The sequence below is a fragment of the Aspergillus affinis genome, assembly GCF_023601865.1.
Source record: "Aspergillus affinis strain CMG 70 chromosome Unknown NODE_22_length_351263_cov_86_343593, whole genome shotgun sequence".
In the NCBI taxonomy this organism is placed as follows: Eukaryota; Fungi; Ascomycota; class Eurotiomycetes; order Eurotiales; family Aspergillaceae; genus Aspergillus; species Aspergillus affinis.
This window is the reverse complement of record NW_026515803.1, coordinates 237,060-259,428: the sequence shown is the minus strand read 5'-3', so window position 1 is coordinate 259,428 and position 22,369 is coordinate 237,060. Positions and strand designations below refer to the sequence as shown.

General features: G+C 50.7%; 5 protein-coding genes across 5 annotated transcripts; 2 read left to right on the top strand and 3 right to left on the bottom strand.

The window, feature by feature from the left end:
* Positions 1-601: 601 nt before the first annotated feature.
* Positions 602-2,442, bottom strand: KD926_004787 (MFS general substrate transporter; the record flags this gene model as incomplete). Its single annotated transcript, XM_053098183.1, has 3 exons — positions 602-870; positions 933-977; positions 1,038-2,442. 3 exons carry the CDS (start codon positions 2,440-2,442, stop codon positions 602-604), a joined length of 1,719 nt encoding a protein of 572 aa, XP_052957977.1.
* A 4,059-nt stretch (positions 2,443-6,501) lies between these two features.
* KD926_004786 (uncharacterized protein) lies at positions 6,502-7,204 on the top strand (the record flags this gene model as incomplete). Its single annotated transcript, XM_053098181.1, has 2 exons — positions 6,502-6,839; positions 7,012-7,204. The coding sequence occupies 2 exons, from the start codon at positions 6,502-6,504 to the stop codon at positions 7,202-7,204; spliced, it is 531 nt and encodes a 176-aa protein (XP_052957976.1).
* Positions 7,205-12,001: 4,797 nt separating this feature from the next.
* On the bottom strand, positions 12,002-14,110 carry KD926_004785 (transient receptor potential ion channel family protein; the record flags this gene model as incomplete). The annotated part of the gene is made up of 1 exon (XM_053098180.1): positions 12,002-14,110. The coding sequence occupies one exon, from the start codon at positions 14,108-14,110 to the stop codon at positions 12,002-12,004; it is 2,109 nt and encodes a 702-aa protein (XP_052957975.1).
* Positions 14,111-15,687: 1,577 nt separating this feature from the next.
* KD926_004784 (uncharacterized protein) lies at positions 15,688-16,689 on the top strand (the record flags this gene model as incomplete). The annotated part of the gene is made up of 2 exons (XM_053098179.1): positions 15,688-15,787; positions 15,944-16,689. 2 exons carry the CDS (start codon positions 15,688-15,690, stop codon positions 16,687-16,689), a joined length of 846 nt encoding a protein of 281 aa, XP_052957974.1.
* A 261-nt stretch (positions 16,690-16,950) lies between these two features.
* On the bottom strand, positions 16,951-21,071 carry KD926_004783 (putative pyridine nucleotide-disulfide oxidoreductase; the record flags this gene model as incomplete). The annotated part of the gene is made up of 3 exons (XM_053098178.1): positions 16,951-19,066; positions 19,137-19,340; positions 19,420-21,071. 3 exons carry the CDS (start codon positions 21,069-21,071, stop codon positions 16,951-16,953), a joined length of 3,972 nt encoding a protein of 1,323 aa, XP_052957973.1.
* Positions 21,072-22,369: the final 1,298 nt, after the last annotated feature.

Genomic DNA, 22,369 nt, shown 5'->3' with positions numbered 1-22,369 from the left:
CGAAAGTGACTACGTATTCTCTACAATATATGACCATCTGGTACAGATCCGAAGATAGTCTGTATAGGCAGGTTGTGGATGGCTATGAGGCGCCAGCGTGGCGGCAGAACTAAGGTATCGATGACAGACAGCCTCTTTTTGCCAGTCTCATATGTTTAACCGAATCATTATGATGGCGGATAGGCTTATGTGTGGCCCAGGCAGTGAATGAGAAAAGAGGACGGTGATTCAGTGACTGAAAAGTCATATATGTGGGTGGTTTCTTAGTCTAGAGGCTCTTCCGGTGCAACTCTCCTCTGGGCTGATTCTGCAGAGGCGTTTAGATCCTTACGGATATGGACATGATATGGACATGATATGGACATGGTCATGGTCCGACCCTACCATCAAGCCAACATGAATGAACACATCTCAGTCCGTACTAGCATCATGGGGTATCTGGCATCGAATTGATATTATTATACACGTTTCAGAATCCAGGTACATCATATCTGCGAGCCCTTGCATCAGGCATAGTGGTTCTGTTTCAAACCACATAGCACAAGGAGCATTGAAAAAAAGAACATAGACCTCATAGCTCATATGTTTACATTTATGACTCTCACCGAGTCACGCTGTTCCGTCGCGACGCCGCCCGAGATCCGGCCACCAGACTGTTCCTGCGCGAAGCTGCACGAGATCCGCCAACAAGACTGTTTCTTCTCGATGCGGTCCTTGATCCGAGATTCGCCGTGGATGGCCGGCGGCTATTGACAGCACCTTCGGCACGAGCGTTGGAAAGTTGTTGCGCGAACGGCGAGCGCTTTCGGAGGGTTGGGCCGTACCAGTAAATCACGTAGACGGAGATCACAAGGATGACGGAAATACAGACTGCAGGGAATACCAATCAGAAAACTTTCTATTGTAAGACACAGGATCCAGGTACAACTCACATAGGATGGTTGAAGCATATTCGAGATGGCGTTTACCACCGATATCTGTCAATTTCGGTTAGCATCATTTCATGAAGTGGTAACCCCTCAGGGTTTAACACGTACTTGTGAAGAACGGCGTCGCCGGCACAGTAAGAATACCAGCCAGGATATCGCGAGAAAATCCATTGCCGCCGGTGGCGGAGGCCGCGTAAGGCCCGTAGGCGCATATCATGTAGTCAATCGTCGCCATATAGATGCTGTAATTGGCGATACCCACAATGGCTGCGAAAACCATCGTTCCAATCCAATGGAGAGGGGGTCCAGACGAAGTCCACGCGAAACCGATCAGGCCGATCGGAAGACAAGGTGCGGTGTACAGTAGCCACCACAATCTGCTCTCATATTGTGCTTGCTCGTCATCTGGCTTGGCGCGGCGTTGAGCTTCGTTTCTCCTGATAGCCGGGAAAAACGAGATCCAGGCGGCGATGTAGCCAACCAATATAGCACAGAACGACAGCCCAATGGCCACTGGGCTGAAATCCCATTGGGCATACACCAGGGAGAAAGATTGAATGAACATGAAGATGAGAGCATCGCTGAAACCACTGAGAAGAGAAAGAGTCAAGACGATGGGCTCGGTCACGAACATCCTAAAAGGACGGACCCAGGTGATCAGGATCTCGCGCACCGAAAATCGTTCCTTCCAAGTGAGCACCTCGTTTGGACCGTAAATCTTCGTTTCGCCGTTCTTGCGTCGCTTCTTGGCAATGTTGTCCATCATGATCGTGGTGCGGGTCTCGGGCACGAAGAAAAGATGCATCAACTGCGTGAAGCCTCCGAAGATAAGCTGAATCCACATAGCCCATCGCCAGTGCAGATACTGTTCCACAAAGCCCCCGACCACAGGTCCAAGGACAGATCCACCGACCGATGAAAACACCACACATGCGACAGCGTATTGCTGATTCTCCGGTTCCCAGAGGTCTGCAACCATTCCCAGTGTTACCGAGCCACCGGCCAGACTCAATCCTCCGAACGCACGACCAACCATGATCGTTGTGAAATTCGGGGCCAGGGCCACGGGGAGTTGCCAGATATTCACGAGCAACATGCTCAGCTGCAGGATAGGCTTGCGACCTAGTTCCTCACTCCACGGGGCCCAAAGTTCGCAGCCAAAGGCATAGGTGACCAAGTAGATCATTGCGCCACATCGCGCTGCTTGCATGCTAACTCCGAATTCCTCTGAGATACCTCCAAGAGCGTTCGAATATAGACTAGTGTTGAAATTCATGGAGACCTGAACCAGGAAGATGATGGTTATGATGGTCCATTTCTTCCATGATGGGAAGCAGAAACCTAGTTCCTCATAGCAATCATCTTCCGTGAGCACAATCTTGTCACCTGCAGAGAATTCCAGTTGGTCCAGTGTGCCTTTTTCCTGAGGCGGGGCGTTGCCGTTGCCATTGGCTGCAAGGGCTTCGGCAATTTGATCGTGGTTGTTTGACAGACTATCGATTTTGACCGTCATGGTGGTGACCGCTGACCATGAGGACTGTGCGGAAGGAGGAACGGTCACGATTCGCGAAGACGAGAGGAGGAGATTTTAGTTGTCGATGAAATTAGGTGGGTGGGAAGGAAGAAAAGAAAGAGGGAGCCTGTCATAACGTGGCAGATCGTCACTACCTAAATAACAGCGCAGCGTAAAAAAAAACCCGGATTACGTCCGACCCCGGACAGGCAGCACGCTCGGGACGCGGGGGCCACAGCCAGGGAAAAGCAGGTCCAGCATACCGGCAAGGTCCGACTAGTATGATATGGAAAGTACGGGGGAGGTCATGTCATTTCTCGACCACGTTCCGCTATGGCCGTCTGGTTAACTAGTTCGGTAATCCGGTGAGCGAATTTCCCCAGGAATCGAAACCCCAGGGGCAACTGATCAGTCATGGAATCCGCCCGAGCCAAGCAGGATCGAAGTTCCGAAAAGTGCACTGGGCAAATTCGGCCATGGCCGCTGCCATGCCCGCCTACCCCGGCGAGCCCAGGGTTGGCCGACGCCCAGTAGCGCGCAACTAGTGACTTCCCCCGGCCGGGGTCCGAAGGTCAAATCTGGGAAAAGATCTCCACTCCCCAGTCTGATCCCACGGCCTCTGACGACACTCACGTCCACCGACAGAATTTTTCAATGCCCTCTTTCCCAATCGATGCCATATCGGGACGATCTTGAAGGCCTTGGCGTACCGGTCACCCCGGTGGTGGATAGAGCAGCCACGAATGAAAAGGCTGGCTTCCCCTCGGCTTTCCTGCTTCACAATGCAATTAGGTTGGACGGTCGCATTTTGCGGCAGGATGAACCAGAACCTGGAAAGACCACGTTGGAGATTGAACCTGGCCGATCCCCACATCCTCCTGGACGATGTAACCGTGTTCGACGGACGCAAACGTTGCCAGATTCCTCCGGGTAGTCGTGGTTGGTTTCTTCATGTTTTCATCATTCGGAGATGATCCGGGTAAGACACGTCTTCAGGGCATCGGGAGACCGAAGAAAATGGCGTGGTTCGGCATCGTTCTCCTTGGCCTTACTCAGGTCAAAGTTGGACGAAATGCTTGGGTTCCGTGGCTGCGAGCTTATTCTCGACTCCAAGACTCCCAGGCGGCCCGAGAGTCTGCCCTCACGTGCCGCTCGTGCCTCGTATTCCCCGAGACTACGGAGTAGGTAATACTTCCTGCCATCGGGAACACTCCATGGAGTTACACACCTCCCGTGTTTGATCTGGCATCCTTCTGCCTTTGTCAACGACACGAATAATCTTCTACACCGGACACCGTACGCAAAAGTCCCTCTCCACGAGAATCCAACCCACCAGACTACGGAGAGGAACGGGAAGGAAGCGTGGGGGAACGGCGGACCGCCAAAATCGACGTCATTGACGCTCGTTCATCTCCACCGGGCGGCATCGATGCGTTGGCCCACTCGGTCGGATCGGAGGAAAGATAATGATTGATGAGTAGTCCAGAACATTGAGGCCGGATACCTGGAATCTTCAGATATCGTGCAAAGGCTCACTGCGGTTCTCGTGCGAGACAGAGAAGTGCATCTCGAAACACCGAAGATTCAGGAAGATCGGAGAACTCTCCAAATATCAAATGTCTCGAATCTCGATGCAGCCCATGGTTCACTAAAGTGAGCGACTTATCCTAAAAGAGCAAATGCGTCAGCACACCAGCCGGACTCAGAAATCCCGGCCTGCTACATCTGGAATGTGGGTACGAATTGACTCCCGTCCAGCCTACAGGCCGATGATCTTTAGTTCTGCCCCTGGATTGAACGAGTGTGTCAGTGACCAGCCTTAGAGTACTGAGGATTTAGGCTTTAAGAATTGACCCTACTCTCCATACACAATGTCCGTTAATATGGTTGATAGATTCGCGGCTTTATTTATTTATTATTATTTATTTAATCAAGTTCATTGTCCATACCGAGCCCCTAGGGCTATGACAGACCGTGTGTCGTCGGCCTGAGGCATAGCCTCAGGCCCCTATCAGTTCCTAGGGCTATTCCCTCGTTTGTATACATTATGTTCCTTTTCCTCGCCCCATACCGCCTTCTTGCGCAAGGCTTTTGAGCTTGTTTGCTCTCCTTGGGATTCTAGCAGGGTGGGTGACGCCTAGGTGTGCCCAGGCCACCCTTTAGATTCGCGGCTTTATTGTCGCATGAGCAAAGCACGCCCAAGCCAATTCGTCCGTAGAACCCAGCAATTTGATCGGGTATCTGACTGAATCAACAAATCTGGTTTATTCCTCGGCCATGCTTCTGGATGGGTATATTTTGGACTTTAGCAGAGGGGCGTCGTAAGGCACTAGTAATGAAGGCCTCGGAAATTTCAGCAAATCATCAATTTCATTATATCCTTCATCGAATTACCCTCTCGTACCTTATCAATCCCAACCCACTCGGGGTGTTGAAATGAAAGGTATATGGATATTGCCCTTCCAGAACCGAGCATCCAAAATGCCGTTCCTCTGACGGGCCCGACGACAAGGACACGGCTTCTGGAATTGGAATCCCCGAATCATGAATCACGAATCACGATTCTAAATATGTTTTATGTTACACGTGTGCTCTCCGTGCATTGCATTGACTGCCTGCTGGCGCATCCATAAGCGCTTGAATTTGTGGCCTTTGAACAAACGACCAAGAAAATTTGCGAGATCATACATGTATAACTTTCCCGATGTCGAACCCATCCTTCGAGCCCTCCGAGTTAGTCCACGGAAGCACATACCCGCGTTGATTTGCCAGGACTCGAATTCCTTGATCTTTAAACTCCGTGGTGTAGTGTGTGTGTCCAAAAACCCAAACTTTGACGCCACTCGATTTTGAAATCTGCGAGAGGATATCAGTTGCAAAGGCGGAGCTCCACCAAAGGTTGTTCGCGTGCTGCGGATGGGATGTGCCCTGGAGGGACGGGGCATGATGCGTCACAACTAGTACAGATTGCTTTTTGTTCTGTGTCGTGTTCTTGCTTTGTATTGACTCCATTTCGCTCAGCAGCCAGCCAAGGTCCGCCTCATGAGATTCATTATGGTCATTCAAGGTCCAGTCTCGAATTTTTTTGAAGTCTTGTATCTTCGAGCAAACAACGTCCTTTGCTTCGTCCGGAACCCTAGACCAGAGTGTGCAGTCAAGGATGGTAAAATGGGTCCCTGGGATGTGGTAGCGTCCCCGGTGGAGGAGGATGAGGCGCCCGTTCTAGGAAGGTTCCTGCTCGAGTTGCCTAGCCCTTTGTAGTCCTGCCGCAAAGGTGTCGTTATAGAACTCATGGTTGCCGAGTATCAGAAAGACAAGCTCAAATCGGTCTGTTTGCTTCTCTAAGAAACAGCGATAGTTGTCGTAGTCCACTAGTCGTCCAACATCCCCTGCGAGGATGAGATGTTCAGCGCATACGGTTATCTCAAAAGTCAGGTATTGTTGGTTGATCTCAAGATGCAGGTCAGAGAGAACTTGGAAAGAGGTGGATGACCTATTGAGAGTCGAGAGTATTTTCTTAAACACTATGCCTATCCATTTCAAATTCTTTGGGAGTCACCGGGAAAGGGGGTGCTTTAAGCGCCGTGCCAAGACTTCACTTAGCCGGAGGGATCAATAAAGCAACAGTTGACGCTGCGTTGAACCATTACAATGTTCCACGAGTGGTCCTTGTCCATGCTATCATCTCAGAATTGTCACAGACCCAACAAGCGGCTTGGGAGTGTAGAGCGACATAGGTCAATAATACGGCGAGACGGCGTGAGACAGTTGACTGGGCTCGATTGTTAGTATTCAGACTAATAGGTTGTCTTCTGATTTCTTTTATGAAAAGACTGTAATCATTCACATATTCCAAACTGCTAGTGTACAAGAAGAATGTTGTCTGCTACGTACTAAATACGTATACAGTGTAGTCATACCTAGGTAGTAACTAGCTAAGTCCCCCTTCGCTTTCCTAAAGTTCCCCCTTTATCTACTACCCTTTCCACCGAACCACTCATTCATCGGCCGGCTCTTCTTTCCACCGTCCATTGACTGACTCCTTTTCCAGTGCCCGGCATGGATGATCGAACTGCACACCCCGATGGCCCACTGGAGGAAATCCAAGATGCAGTTCAACGTTCGTTGTTGACACACAAATCCTATGACAGAGCAGTCGTACTCGCACTACGCTGGGACAATGACGATCAGAACCTGGGCTCTCTGGAGACAGAACTTCTGAATGTGTTCTCCCAGAAGTTCTATTATGATATTGATTCATTCATCATCCCATTCACTCCTACAATCGATACACAATACAAGCTCACAGATCTTATCAAGAAATATGACACTCCTCGTACCCTTGTAGTCATTTTCTACGGACATCTTGCTTGGAATTGCAGCTTTGTCCAAATCTTGTGAGTCTGATTACACACGGGACTTGACTCCCTCAGAACACTATGCAAGCAGGCAACTAGTACAAGCGGCAGCCTGGTATCAAAGATAAGGCGAGGTGAGACAACTGTTTGGCCGACCGCTATTATTAAACCTGCATTGGACTGATATCCCCTTCTCGCTTCGTTCTTTTAGATACATCGTTTTCAATTCCGTCCCTGGCAACCTGACAGCGGGCATAGAGGTGGACCCGCTGGGGTGTGAAAATGCAACCTGGTATCTCCCTTTGACTTTCTTCTTTCAAATACATCGTTTTCAATCCCGTCCCTCGCAACCTGACAGCGGGCTGAGGGGTGGACCCGCTGAAGTGCTGTCCCTCCTCACCTGAGGTCAAATACGTCCAACCCTTAGAGATGATTAACCCCTTCTGTGTAATGATATCGTCAGTATACCGGCCAATCGCGTCCAAGGGGACGTTCTGGGGTACACGGATATCGCTTGATCAAATTTCTGCATGTCGGGAGAATCCTATGGGCATACGGGCATTCCTCCCCGGAGCAAACGTAGCCGCGAAAGTGCTGGATGGCCTATCATATACAACATAAGTTAGCTGTAGACCCTAATATTATCATGAACTTTGATTTGTAAACGTACCTCACAAACCGAAACGCGTTCACAATGTTGAAGCTGGCAGTCTCTGGCGGACAGATTGGCGGAGCAGAGGGTGATAAGGTAGTCTCCATCGTAGTCAGGGGGACCACCCGCCCTGGCTGAGCAGGGGGCTCTTGGGGCGCAAGGAGGAGGCCTGCTGAGGATACCAGCTCATCTCGGAAACCGTTCTTTGGTTTCTGAAGCAGCGATAGGAACAAGTCCGAAGAACGTGAACGCCGGAGCAGGAGCAGCAGCAGGGATAGGAGCAGTGACAAAAGTAGTCAGACCAAGACGTGTCCGAGGCCACTTCGCTATGAGGCGAGTCCGACATTGTTGCCAGGAGAAGGGGGAGATGGTTGAGTAGGAAGAAAGGTAGGAAGGTGAGAAGGTGAGGGCAGAAGAGAAAGAGAAGATTGGGAGGTGGGTGGAACATTCACTTCAGGAGGAGGCCGAGTCGCTCTTGCCTGTTTGGGTGGGTTTCCTTTCTTGCACTGCTTTCCTCCTTCATCGCCGCCCTAACCACTTCTATTCACGTTCAACAAGGCAGGGATAGAAGTGAAAGGTACTCTTCTGGACTCCAATGACTTACTCAAAATAATGGCCTGTCTTCTATCTTTGTCTACACACATTCATTTTGTATACGTGTTGTAGTCAAATTTATTTGCAAGTATATCGTAAGGTTATATTCCAAGGACTGGGAACAGACATTAAATCGATTTAAAATACTGGTTTCTACCGAATCTTGTAGCAGGATAAGTCCTATGTATTGTAATACAAAGCACTTTATAACATACCTCTACACTATCTACAGTACCATTCTTTGATAAAAATTGAGTATAGATTTTGTGGGTTATAAATCTTATTCACAAGGCTACGACTAACGGACTGGAAGAATTCACGTTGAAAATCCTTGGAGTTGTGCCCTACTATATGGAATTGATGACTGGTATTCTCTCTAGCAAGGGACACTTCTGGTAATGACAAACCACTCCGGAGTGAAGGAGCGGCTGGCTTAGATGAAGAGGAGAGTGTGTGATTGCTTATAGGTGAAGGAGATCATGATGGCTGGGAGAGATTCATCCTAAATTTGACTTGCATAGTGGTTACGGTAGTCTTCAACATCTTTATCAAAAATTGGAAATCAACTTCGAGGACGGTTCTAAGTTCCAATCTACTATTCTTGACAGCATCATTGCAGCAAACCCTAGCAACCATGTCTAGTCAATAATCGAAACTGCTAAGTAAACTTCCTGCTCTGAATCTCCTAGTGCCAACAGATGGCTAACTTTGGGATAGTAAGCTATCCTTTAACCATATGGGAGGAGACCACTGAAGGATCGATTACCAATGAAACTTGATGCAGATCGAAACTCAACATCATTCTACTTCTGGTGAAGGTGCCTAGAAGGCAGAGGAACAGCCAGAGAAGATCCATATTAGGCAATGCTTATCGGAGTCCTTGCAGGGCTAACAGTCGGCCTCTTCTCCATCGCCCGAGAGTGGCTTGAGCAGTTTCGATCTAAGGGTAAACTAGATGCCTTAATCGTTTTGACCAGACGCCCTGCGGAACACCCGGATTGGGTGGATAAAACGGGGCCCGGAACCCCAGCTATCATAATCACTGCGACCGAAATATGTTCGGAGCATCTAGGGCAGCGACCCAGCGACACCCCCACGTGATTTATTGTTCCGTTTCGGGTTAGCCTAGGAGCACGTGACATGAAAGAAAGCTTGGGGTATCTAAATTCAGTAGTAGGGCTTAGGGTATCATAAACAATGCTGTCAACTTAGCTGCCAACACAGCAATCAAAGGCTATTAAGCTTTACGCGCCAAAATGGCATCAACTACGCCATTAGAAGACGGGTGTCTTGATCAGCTTACAGACCTTCCACCAGATCAACCTGCAGCAACCATATGATATATCTGACTCTACAAGCATTCTACCTCCACCGATTCAAACCTTCAGGGACCATCTCCAAGCTGTTGGAATCTTGAACACCTTTGCCCAGCAACATGGTTATGCTGTCACTATCCGACGTACAAAAAAGGTCAGATCTGGCGCCTACATCAAGGCCGTATGGATTGAATGTGAACGGGGTAGCCATTATACAAATAGAATTGGAGATAGTCAGAAACGCTCTGGGTCATCCACTCTAACAGACTGCCCCTTCTTGATTATTCTTCGACGAAAGAGTGAGGCAGACCATTGGCATATGGAGATACCTGATTATAAGCATAAACATGACCCTTCACCTGTCTCAACCCATACAGCCCTTCGCCGTCAGGTGGTTATTCAGCAGTCTGATCAAATTAAATCACAACTCCAAATCGGCATTTCCCCGCGGCATATTATTACCTCTTTGAAAAAAGATGGCGTTGAGAGCATTCGTGCTCGTGATATCTATAACTTTTGCCGTGATATGCGAAAGAAATTCCTTAATGGCAGATCTCTTATCCAGGCACTTTTAGCTTTACTTCCAGAGCAGGGAGACTGGATTGTGAACTACCAGACACGCGATAATAATGATCTTACAATAACAGCTGTATTCTTTACTCATAAGATCTGCCTGGAACTCTTACGCATTAACAGTTCTGTCCTTTTTATGGATAGCACGTACAAGACAAATAAATACTGAATGCCATTATTAGATATTGTCGGATTTACCGCAACCAACCGGACGTTTTATGTTAGATTTGGCTTTATAAGAAACGAGCGAGAAGAATCATACAACTTCATACTGGGGAATCTGAAGCAGATAATGATTCATTTTGATATCAATACTCCAATGACTATCCTCACTGACAAAGATATGGCATTGATCAGAAGTATTGAGATGATATTTGAGATGACAGATCACATGTTATATCTGTGGCATATTGAAAAGAACATCTTGACAAAGGCAAGGCCAATTTTACGAGATGAGGTTATTCGAATTGAGTATAAAAGTGCTGATTTAGCAATAAAGGATCACCACTTTAGGGAGAAAGTTGACACCGCATGAAAAGCTTTTTTAAGTTTTTTTATGAAGATTGTTAACACCCCTACAGAGGAAGAAATGTGGGCTGAATGGGGATCTTTCCAAGGTGAATATAGCACTGAAATCTAGCGGGACGTCATAGGCTATATTCGAGATGAATGGATAGAGGAAGATACTGCGAGGAGATTCCTGCAGTGTTATACAAAGGACTATCTCTACCTTGGCCAGACAGCAACATCACGGAATGAGGGGGCTCACTGGCTCTTAAAAAGAGATCTTCAAATATCAACCAGCAATCTATTAGGGGCAGTTCAATCATTTGAAATACCGTGAAATATCAACACCAAAAGATTGTGGAAGAGATTGAAGATAATCGCATTCGAAAGCCTATGCGGCTTTTGACTCCTCTCTTTCAACTTACTATTGGAAAGATATCTCATTACGCCCTTAACAAAGTATTTGTGATGATGAATCGCTATTTTCCAAAGGGCCCGGGGAAGGCATCTTTTAACCCAGAGTGCAGTGGGGTAACCAGAAGGACACTAGGAATACCTTGCATTCATATTATCAAGCAACACCTTGATACCGGAGCTTCATTGGGCATTCATGGATTCCACAGCCAATGGCGGATTTATACTGATGAAGATATTCCTCCAGTTAACCCAAGAGATCTTGTACTCCAGCCAGAAGTTATACGAGTGCGGGGACGACCAGCAGGCTCAATAAATCGGCCAACTGCTAGTCAACCAACTGCTAGTCAACCAACTGCTAGTCAACCAATTGCTAGTCAACCAATTGCCAGCCTGCCTGCTACCAGCCAGTTAAAGCGCCGCATGCGGGTGCAGAAGAACCTGCAAGGAAATCTGGAGCTGGCCGAGATCATAGCGATCAGAGAGACAAGCGGTGACTACGGCCGGGATCACCCAGCCGCACTTTTGACTGCTAGAAACATTGCCGAGACACTGGTCTAGAAAGGTGAATTAGGGCAGGCGCGAGAAATGGAACAGGCGGACATTGCCACGGAGGCCACGAAAGGGCATCGAGTCGTCGGCGCACTGCTAAAGCCGGACTTTTGTTCGATTAGAGAACTGATTCCCATCTATGACCTCCTTCCCTGGGGATTAGATCCTCGACGCGATGGAATGGCTTAGCCGAGGTCGAGTGGTTATAAATTGTTATTCGGAATTATCGGTGGCAGGCCGGAATTGAAAGAAGAAAAAGAGAGAGACAAGAAAAACAAGGTCCTATAGAATGTGATTCAGCTGGGTTGGAATAATTAAATAGCTACAGCCACACACCTCGCACCCCATGCTAGCTAGGTAGTGGGCAATAAGTACTTGCAGGTAGTCAAGATCAATAATCATCAAAAGCATTAAATCCATAATACATACTCCGAAGATAGATAAAAGGTCCAAAAAAACAATTCTATGCTACAAGATAAATATCAACAAGAAAGAGAAGAAAAAAGGAAAGTAGTGTAAAGAATGACACCAAGACGCAACCCAGTTTTAAAATATGTACAATGCAATGCAATCCAATAAAGAAATCAAGTCAATTAAAACATCCGTTGCGGTTGTTGTGCTTGATATGGTGACTGCGGCTGCTGGTACCGCCCGTCATGGTATTGATTATGACCACTCGGGACCAACGGCACCGAGAGATCCACGATATCGGTCTGTGATCGCGCCCCCGCCATCGTGTGCGGGCTGCTGCTGCTATAGTTGCTGTGGTTGCTGTGGTTGCTGTGGTTGTACGGATCGTTGTTCCAGCCGGCCTTCTCGCGCGCAGGGCTCCAGTCGTCGCCGTCGCCCAGGGACTGGAAGCGCAGGTCGCCGCGGGCGCTCTTGCCCAGGGCGTCGAGTTCCGTGGTCATCTGGTCGCCGGAGCGCATGAAGGAGTTCCGGTCGTCGTTGATGGGCTGGTAGCGCGAGTCGGGCTCCTTTAGGCGAATGGCGTGGTACACGCCCAGTATGATCCAGATCAGGATGACGATGGCGAAGACGGCGTTGTAGACGAAGAATATGACACCCATGATACCGGTCATTAGCGCGGGTTGCTTGAACACGTCCGAGAAGATGAGTAGGAAGACCGAGTTGACGAAGTTGATGGCCGCTGACGCGATCCCATAGACGTTGGTCCCCTTGTCCATGAATGGTCGGATCACGCTGACTCCGATCAGCATGATGGCTTCGAGTACGAGGATTACTGCGGTCTGGGCGACGGGTGCGGATTGTCCGAAGGCGATCACCATGCCCTTGATGATGGTGTAGATGAGCATGGGCACGATGAAGTAGTAGGCCGTGGCGCGGTAGTTAATGTACAGGAACCCCCAGTTGTTGAAGCACGTCGGGTCCGAGTAAAGCGTGTAGGCGGGGCTGTTGTGCATGCTAATGGATCGCTTAGCGCGCTGGAAGATCTTGAACGTGGCCCAGCCCAGGGCGAGCGAGGTGAGCAGCCACATGGAGATGGCGAGCGCCATCTCGGCGCCGGAGTCTTGGTGCGTCAGCTCCCACAGGCAGAGCACGCACATCTGCGTGTAGCCGACGAACATCAGACGAAAGAGCGTGCCGCGGGTCAGCGTGGTCCAGCCGGCGGTCAGCTGTACGGGCAGGTGCCGTTTCTTGCTGAGAAGCTTCCACACGAGTTTGGTCAGCAGGGCGCAGACGAGGATGACGACGACGATGAAGTAGTAGAAGAAATAGCCCGTCATGAAGACGTTGCTGGGCTCGATGGAGGCGCGGAATCCCACGCGCTCGATGCCGCGCACGGTGACCTGCCCGGTGCCTTCGTCGGCACGGCGCATCAGGCTGCCGACCGCCCGGGAGAGGATGTGCGAGCGCTTTTGCACGATGACCGAGGTATGGGAGAGGTCGGAGAGCAGCGACGTGGGCGTGCCGCCGGTGGCGCGCTGGAACCAGGTGCAGAGCGTCTGCAAACTCTCCAGGTGGATAATGCCCATACTCCATTGGAAATTCTGAGTCCAGGCCTGCACGATGGGCGGCATGTGGACGGACATCATGCCGACCATGGCCTGGGCCTGCATGAAGGTCAGGAAGGAGATGGAACTAAAGGCGACGTGGGTGGCGGTCTGCGAGTGGCCCAGCACGGAGTAGACGGCGGACATGAGGATACCCAATCCAGTGATGACGGCGACGGTCCAGGAGACACCGATCTGGTAGACTGACTTGCTGTTGGACAATTGGGTCTCGACGCAGGCGATGCTATTCCCGGACTTCTTATCGTTGACGGTGATGCGCACGCGAGCATCCAGATCGGGCACGTTGAACGCGATGGAGGGGATCTTGCCCAGGACATCCTTGCTGACAGAGATTTTGGCGGATTTCAGGTCCAATTCACCGGGACTCATGGGACAGAGACCCTTGAGGTCCGAACTGCTGCACGGGTCGAGATGCTCGGTCAGGGCCTTGTAACCGTAGACGATCAGGTCGACTTGCATGTCCACCTTTCCGGAGATGGCGGTGGAACCTTCGAAACCGACCTCGAGGGTTTTATTATTGGGAGTGAAGAGGACGGAGAATTTAGTGACGGAGAGTTTGGTGTTTTCGCCGCATTGGATGAGCGAGTCGGCGGCGATGAAGTTGACGGCCTGGGCGACGGGGACGAGGGCGGCGAGCGCGCCCGCGACAAGGTTGAAGAATTTCATGACGGACGGAAGCCAGCGTCCATGACCGGGAGGGACGGAAGGAGGGACAAAAGGTCGGAAGGTCGCGAGATCGAGGTCACGGAGGGAGAGGAGGAGGGGACAGAGAAAGAGAGAGAGAGAGAGAAAGAGAGGATGAAACGACAGTCGACAGGACACGGATCTGGGGGAAAGTGTCAATTAGTGGGAGTCCAGACTGGACGTCAGGGGGGATAGGCAGCATCTTACTTGTCGGACTAGGGAATTAGGGTCAGGGTCGACTAAGAAAAGATCATCATGAAACCCCTGGGGCTGAGCCATGGTTAGTGCTGAGAAGGGTCCACCGCAGGGGCGAACGCGCAGGACGGGCGGCTACGAGTACGACTGTCCTTACGGCGTACAGAGTATCCTGTTCATTTTGAACAGATTATATTTCGTAGTGCCGTGTCTGTCCTACCGTGCATGGAGCACACGGAGTCTTGAGTCCTGAGTCCTGAGTCCGGAGTAAGGATCATAGATGCTGGGTGAAGGTTTTGCGAACCGACCGGGATTGTATGGATCTGACATAATCGATCCTTCATTTCTCTTTATAGAACCGATAATCATTGAAAAATAAAGATCAATTAGATAAAATAAAATCACGGCAAGAATGCAGATTACTTTCTCTCTCAGTACATCCACAGTTCACTTCACTTCAATTGAAATCCAATTCATTAAGATCAATCCAGCGTGACTCGTATGACTCGCTCCACCGCGCAGATTGCAGGGCACGTGCCGCCGCCACGCATCCGAGCGTTTTTCATAATTATTATGGATTCGCCATTAATTAATGTGAAATCCGTCAGAAACATTCATCCCATTAGGAGTACATTAACATGCCCATTCGGCATAAACGTGGACAATTCCTCCGTGGTGACACCGAGTAATTGCCCGATCTAGTCCTGCACAGCGCTCCACCAAACAAGCAATTCCCACCGACAGGGACAGATGTATTTCCGTCGGAATTACTTTCTGACATTATGCAATTGTACATACACATGATTCCTAGCTCTACTGTCTAGGTAACACGTACTCCGCAGTGTACTCTATCCCCTCGTGTAAGAAAGCTATATAGTTTTTATTGGCTAACTAGGTTACCGCCTACTTCAATATGACTTCCTAATTAGTAGATGGATTATACAATACCACTAAGTTTGTATACAAATGTAATAAATAATTGTACCATTTATTTTTAAAGATATTACTTTATATCGATAATTATACAAACTTATAAAATCGAATAATTACTGTATATCCGGTATCAACACGTCTAAGGTACGCGTTGATTTAAGATGGCAGAATAATTATTTTGTCCCAAGTGCGTCTTGGCACCGGACGAGGGGATACGACCATCACCAACGAACTGATCGGGTGATTCCAACGAAGCACGGAGCCTTGCCAAGAAAGTCTCCGCCGGCCCACGGAGACTTCCTTCCTGAGAGCCTCGTCCGCGAGAGTATAAAGGAATTCAGATCATCAGTTGAATTATTATTGTTATCGTTCACAGCATACTCATCGATCACTATCTGAACAACTCATCGATCATTCAGAATTAAAGCAAAATGACTCAACCCAAATCCATCGCTTTTTTCGGAGCCACCGGCGGCTGCACGCTGAACTGTCTCATTCCCGCCCTGCAGGCCGGCTATCGTTGTTCTGCCCGTACGTCACCCCAGCCTTCTCCCTTCTCACTTTCGTCTTGGTCCAATTCCAATGTCAATCCAATACGAAAAGACAAGAAATAGTCAAGCAAAATAAGAATTAAGAATTAAGAATTAAGAATTTTTAAAAAGACTAACCAAAAAAAAAAAAAAAAAGTGGTCCGATCTCCCTCCAAACTCCACGACCTTCTCCACCAAAACAACGTCACCGTCCCCACCGCCAATCTCGCCGTCATTCACGGTTCGATCGACGACGCCGATGCCGTGCGACGGACGCTGATCGTCAAGTCTTCGTCATCAGAGTCTGCCAGCCACCCGGACAACAATGATGATGATGAGCGCCTGAACCTGAACCTGAAGGGAGACGGATTACCGCAAGGATATGACCTCGTCGACTTCATCGTCTCCGGCGTCGGCGGCACCCCGCGCTTCGATAACCCGCTCCGCCCGACCCTCGATAACCCGACTATCTGTCAGGATGCCGTGCGCGGTGTGTTAGACGCGTGTCGCGCCCTACAGTCAGGGTCCGGGTCCACCGCGAAGAAACCCTACCTCACCGTCGTCAGCACCACCGGCATCGCGACGAAGCGGGATATCCCGATCGCCATGATCCCGCTGTATCACTGGGTGCTGAAGGTGCCGCACGAGGATAAGCGCGTGATGGAGGAGAAGATTCGCGAGGAGATGACCAAGCGCGAGCCCGTGCTGCGCGGCTATACGATCATTAGACCGAGTTTGTTGACATCGGGCGAGGCCGTCGGGACGGCGAAGATTCGCTTTGGTGTTGATGAGGACGCTGCGGTTGGGTATACCATCTCGAGGAGGGATGTTGGGGGGTGGATGTTCCAGAAGGTGGTGGAGGGGGGAGAGTTTGTGGGGAGGGTGGTTAGTTTGACGGCTTGATTTGGTTTTTCCAAGGTTTTGGGTTTTGGGTTTAGGGGTGCTGGTTGTTTTCTGACTCTTTGTTGTTGTCTTCTTTTCTGGGTTACGCGATGCGATGCGATGCTTCGGTTTAGCTATTTGTTTCCATGTCATGGCATTGAACCATTTCGGTCGTCGGATTGTTGTCGGATAGATAGAATAGGGCAGTTCACGGTAATATGAACAAAACAATTAATTCTAGCAACATCATCTCCTCCCTCCTCCTAACCAATCAACACCTTATTATAAACCCGCCAAATCAAAATCCAGATCGAAATTTACATCCTTCCCTCCCGCCATCAACCCCGGAAAACCCAACAACCCAGTCGCATCGACCGGCACATCCCCAAAGAACCCCGGATTCATGATCTCCAGGCCCTGCCAGAGCCCAGCTGTGTCTGTCCCTACATTTACGGCTACATCTCCAATGTCTAGATTAACACCACCGCCATCTCCTGGTGCCCCTCCCGAGGAAGAAGAGGGAAGACCCTCAGGCGTCCAGCCCATCCCGGGGAATTCCAGATCCAGTTCTGGTAGCGATGGCGGTGATCCGAGACTCTGCAGGGCGAGGGATATGTCTTTGAGGCGCTTCTTGGCGGCCCGGAGGATGGGATAGGATGAGGCGGAGGCGGATGTGAGTTCTCGCTGACAGGCGGAGTGCAGGTGGGTTGTGTAGTCAAGGAGGAGTTGGGTTTGGTTTGTGGGTTGGTTGGCAGTGGTGGTGTCGGCGGATGCGTGGTGATGATGATGATGATAAAGATGGGTCAAGGCGCGAGTGCATGTATCCAAGGCGAGGGACAGGAACGGCGCTATGGACACTGAGTCTGTCGGGGGCGCAAAAATCGAAGAGGAAGAGCTGTCTTCTCTCTCGATGCCCTGAACACTCAAGATCGCCTGCACGGAATGCCAGAATGCATCTGTTACGTTCCCATTGTCATTCTCATTCTCATTCGCGTATCCATCAGGTGGACCTGCCCCCGGCGGAAACAACATATGAATGACAATAGTGTGGTAAGCGACCAGCAACTGAGACCGCGACGCGCCGGTTCGGACCTCCGTCTCGACAGCCCGGATCGCCTGCATGAGGATCCCGCGGATTTCACGCGCCAGGGTCGAGAAATCCACCCGCGACTGAAGCAGCCGGTGCAGCTGATAAATATGTCTCGTTTGCCACGGCGTGGTGGTTGATTCGGCTAAGTCTTTCGGCGCGTTCAAATACAGCGTGTAAATGTGTCCGACCGTGCTGCTGATCTGGCTGAGAGGCCAGAGCGTGCGCAGGGCGGCCGTCTGCGCAGGCAAAGTGGATATGTGATCCGACGCTCGGTCGAGGTGAAGGAGAGCCGACGAGGCCTCGTTGACGCAAGGGAAAGCGGGCGTTTCGTCCGGAACAAACAGCGAGAAGGGCTGATCGATTTGCATAAAGGCCCAGGTGGTGGTGGAGAGACAGAGCCAGTAGATGTTCTGCAGAATCTCGAGCTCGACGTCGCTGATGGCGACACCGTTCAGTTTGCGACTGTCTTTGCGCTCGTGTCGCTGCCATTGCTCGTATAGGCGCGAGAGGTTGCGACAGGCGTATCCGACCAGACAGGTGGCGCGGCGGGCGCGGCCGAAGCAGAGGTCGCGCCAGGCCATCAGAATGAGGGACTGTGAGGTAGAGAGTGAGGGAAGGGCAGGGCAACTTTGGATCTGCGTGGTGGCCCATTGGAAGAGGACTTCCGGGTCAATAGCATCGTGACTGGACACACGGGCGCGGTAAAACTCGCTTGCATCCGCGAGGATAAAGCCGAGGAGGGCCTCGTCTATCGTGCCATCTTTGATGCGATTGATGAGAAGCGTCTTGGACACGAGCGCCGACAACGGATGCATGGAATACCACAAATCAACAAGTTGAAGGATGCGTTGCGATCCCAGCGCCGGTAGCGGATTCTCATGCTGTGACGGCTCGAACATCGACGCGCTTGTGTCTGCCGCCAACCCGGTAATAAAGGCATTGCGGTTCGTCACCGACTCCGGTCTCTCGCATCCCAAATGCCCTAGGAGCAGCAGTAACATCTCCACCATCTCATGGCTCATCAAAGACAGCAGCCCGTCATAACTGAGTCGTCGTGGTGGGCCGGCCGGAGCGGGCCCAGATCGCCGATAGAACGAGGCGATGGAATTCTGAAACAAATTGGATTGCGACCCCGGATTGGTGATGAAGTAGGCATCGAACCGCTGCGCGAGGTCCTCGCCGAGCGTGGTCTGAGATGAAGCAGTCTCTGTCGTGATACCTGGGGATGGCGTCGTCTGCTCGGCCGCAGGGCTGGCAGACGAGTCATGTCGGATTTTACGGCGAGGACGGCCCTTACGAGCCTCGGGGCTGTAGACACAGTCGATGTTACGCTCGCGACAAGCGGCGCAGATGTGGCCCCCTGAGCAGCGGATCTTACGCGTGCGACAAAAAATACAACTTCGACGGAGCGTGGGGGCTGGCGATGTTAGTAGGAGCTCGAAAATAGAATGGGGGGCCTACTAGGGTGAGAAGCCATGGTGGCTTGGCTGGGATGATGGAAGGAAAAGAAGGTGGGAGGCCCAACGACAAAGGATTGGAATCTTTACGGTTGGCGTCGGGATTATCATCCTCCGAAGGACACCTAAGCCTACAGCAATCATGATTAATATACAATATTAAAAACAATTAATTGAGAGTATCTACATCTATACATCTAATACCTCGACACATCGCGGCCAAAAATGTTATTCAACAACCACCGGAATGCCACCCGCAGCTTATTCCGCCAGCTGATGCTCATCGTCAAATATGCCGAATTCCACACCATCCACGCCATGCGCCCCGTCAAGTGGCCTGGCAGTAACTTGCTATTGTTCTCTTGCGGTAGCTGCATCAACGCCTTGGCATCGCCGATATACGCCATAGTGCCCATGTTGTGGAACGAGAACGGCGCGCTCTGCTGGAAATCGCCCTTGTTCAACCGCGCTGCCAACCACTTGGCTTCCTGAAATGTCGCCTGGGCTGTAGCTGGCGGCGCGCCCGTCTCGGGCATCGCGTTATCCCCGAGCGCGAACACGTCTTGCAGGACGGCCGTCGTGCCGTCCTCGCCCTCGAGCTGCACACGTAGGTGCCCATCTACCAGCAGTGCGCCGACTTTAGGGGCTTTCTTGATGCGCCACGTTTGGGTATCGGATGATGAAGATCCATCCTTGATGATGGCCGACCCATGGGGAAACGTCTCAAGGTCTTGCATCGACTTGCGCACGAACTTGTTCATCGCGTTGCCCGTTACCCACACGCACATACCCACGCCTACTTGACCCTCCTCCTCCGTAGTCAGGGTCAGACACCGCTTCGGATCCATCGGGTACGGCGGCTCGGCGCCGGGGACACCCCATCGCAAGCTCTGCACATGATGCGACGTCTTGATATCAATACCCTCCTTCTTCATCGTCTCCATGGCATACCGCGACAGTGACTCGTCGAACATCGACAGCACCTTCGGTGCCACGTCATACAGCGTGATGCGTGGGATGCCCTGGAGACCTGGATACAGCCGAACCAAATCCTTATAAATGAAGTCGCGTAGAGACGCCGCCAGCTCGGTGCCGGTGGGGCCCGCGCCCACGATGGCGAAATGCAACAACCACTGCCTCATCTCGGGGCTCGTGGTCGGCAAAACGGCCAGCTCAAAGCACTCTCGCACGCGACGCTTGACACGCCGCGCATCGCCGATATCCTTGAAAAACATAGCGTTGTGCCGCACTCCGGGTGTGTCAAAGGTCTTGCTGACGGCGCCGACAGCAACCACCAGTTTATCGTACGGCACCTCGAACATCTCGCCCTTCTCCCAGTCCCGTGCGCCTTGCATGGGCTGGTGTTTAGTTGTCTCAGGCCCCTCCTCGACCTCGCGCTCATTCTCGTGCGTGCGCGGCGACTCCGTCACGCCGCTCTTCACGACCGTCGCTTCGCAGAGCACCGTCTTCTTCTGGAAGTCGACACTGCGCGCGGCCGCCTGGATGAAATCGACCTGGGCATGCGGATCGCGCACAGGCTCCACGATGTTCGAGAAATCCAACGACCCCCCTGCGGCGTCCGTCAGTAGCGGCGTGAAGACGAAGTATGAGCGCGGGGAGATGACGACGGGCGCGAACGATTGAGCGGCAAGTTTTCGCGACAGTGAGTAGCCGCCCCAGCCGGATCCGAGGATCACGACTCGTTCCTTTTTCGCATCGGATTCGGGGATGGCAGTGGAATGCTGTACCTGAGTTGCAAAGGACCTGGCGGCGCGGGCTTTCTGCAGACAAACAGGGCGGGAACGAGTCGACCGTAGTAATAGTGCACTGCGAGGCACTGCGGAGACGACCTTCATTGTGTCGTGCAATTCAATGATCAAAATGCGACGGAAATCTTGAAGAGCATTATAGACATAGGAAGGTAGAAACAAAAATTGTTTCTGTCGGGAGAATCGGTCCTGAACACATGATGACCTCATACACTTTCACCTGCGGTCTCGGAACATTGAGGGCATGGAAGGACCCGGTCCGTCCAGAGACAAAGGAGTTCGGTCCACGAAGTTTCCATACTATTTCCATCTCACTGAGTCATCCCCTGCTCCACTGGAAGAAATCGGCGGCTTCAAACAGCTAGACTGTCGTTCTAGGTCCAGGTTCACGGGGAGCAATGCCCCGGGTCCGTAAGGGTCACACGGGCGAAAAAGGATCGGGAATTGTAGGCCTAGTCTGAAAGAAATTCGACAATCACGCGCCGGCGCAGAATCGTAGATTTCCGGACCGGTCCACATTATTCCATTGTTATGGTTTTTTTTTATCGCCGACTTCCCTCAACGGCTCGGTCATTTGCGCCTGGTCGAGTCTAATTGTTCAGTTTGAGTTCCACTGCGGAATCCGCGGATCGCTGAAGTTCCGATTCCGAATGGTTCGGTAGATGATAACATTTGCTCGTGCTTGTCCACATGCTGCGTGTGTCGGGGTTTATTTGACGCATGTGAGATGGAAGAATAACGAGAAAGGGAGAGAGTGTCAGGTTGAAAAAAAAGAAGAAGAAGGGAGAGAGGGGGAGGAGAGAGTAAAAAGAGGGAAGAGAAACATCGTATGATGACCCCATCTGGCGATTAGTCATCTTTTTCATAGATTGTCACAACAGATAAGTTTAATACTACTTCCCAATCTATCATTTAATGCGAATTATGCGTTGAAACGTAATTATTACATTAAGCTTCAGTGCATTGACTCGTACTCGAGAGATCTGATCAAAAGTCTCGTGAGTAATGTGCGAGGATCCATTGAAAACTTTCCAGGCGTGATGTTGTAGGAATGCAACTTTAAATTGTAAACCTCAGTCTGTCCCCTAAATGTGTGATGGTGTTTGGAATTGAGTTTATTAACATATAATACGCTGTTTTAGACCCTAATACGAAATTAGGTCCTTCATCTTGAGCTAAACCAACTTCGAACACATCGTGTCGATTCTAAAACTGCCCTTTCTACTCCGTACGGAGTAGCACAAATCTACCAAAAAGCTGGAATGTAGTTGAAATGTCTCAGAAGAGACTAGTTAAGCCATAAATGTTATATAGACAAATTTCTCAGTAGTTTGCAGGCTCTCATTAAGCCAATATACTACTTGCATGATTGTGCTCAAACACCC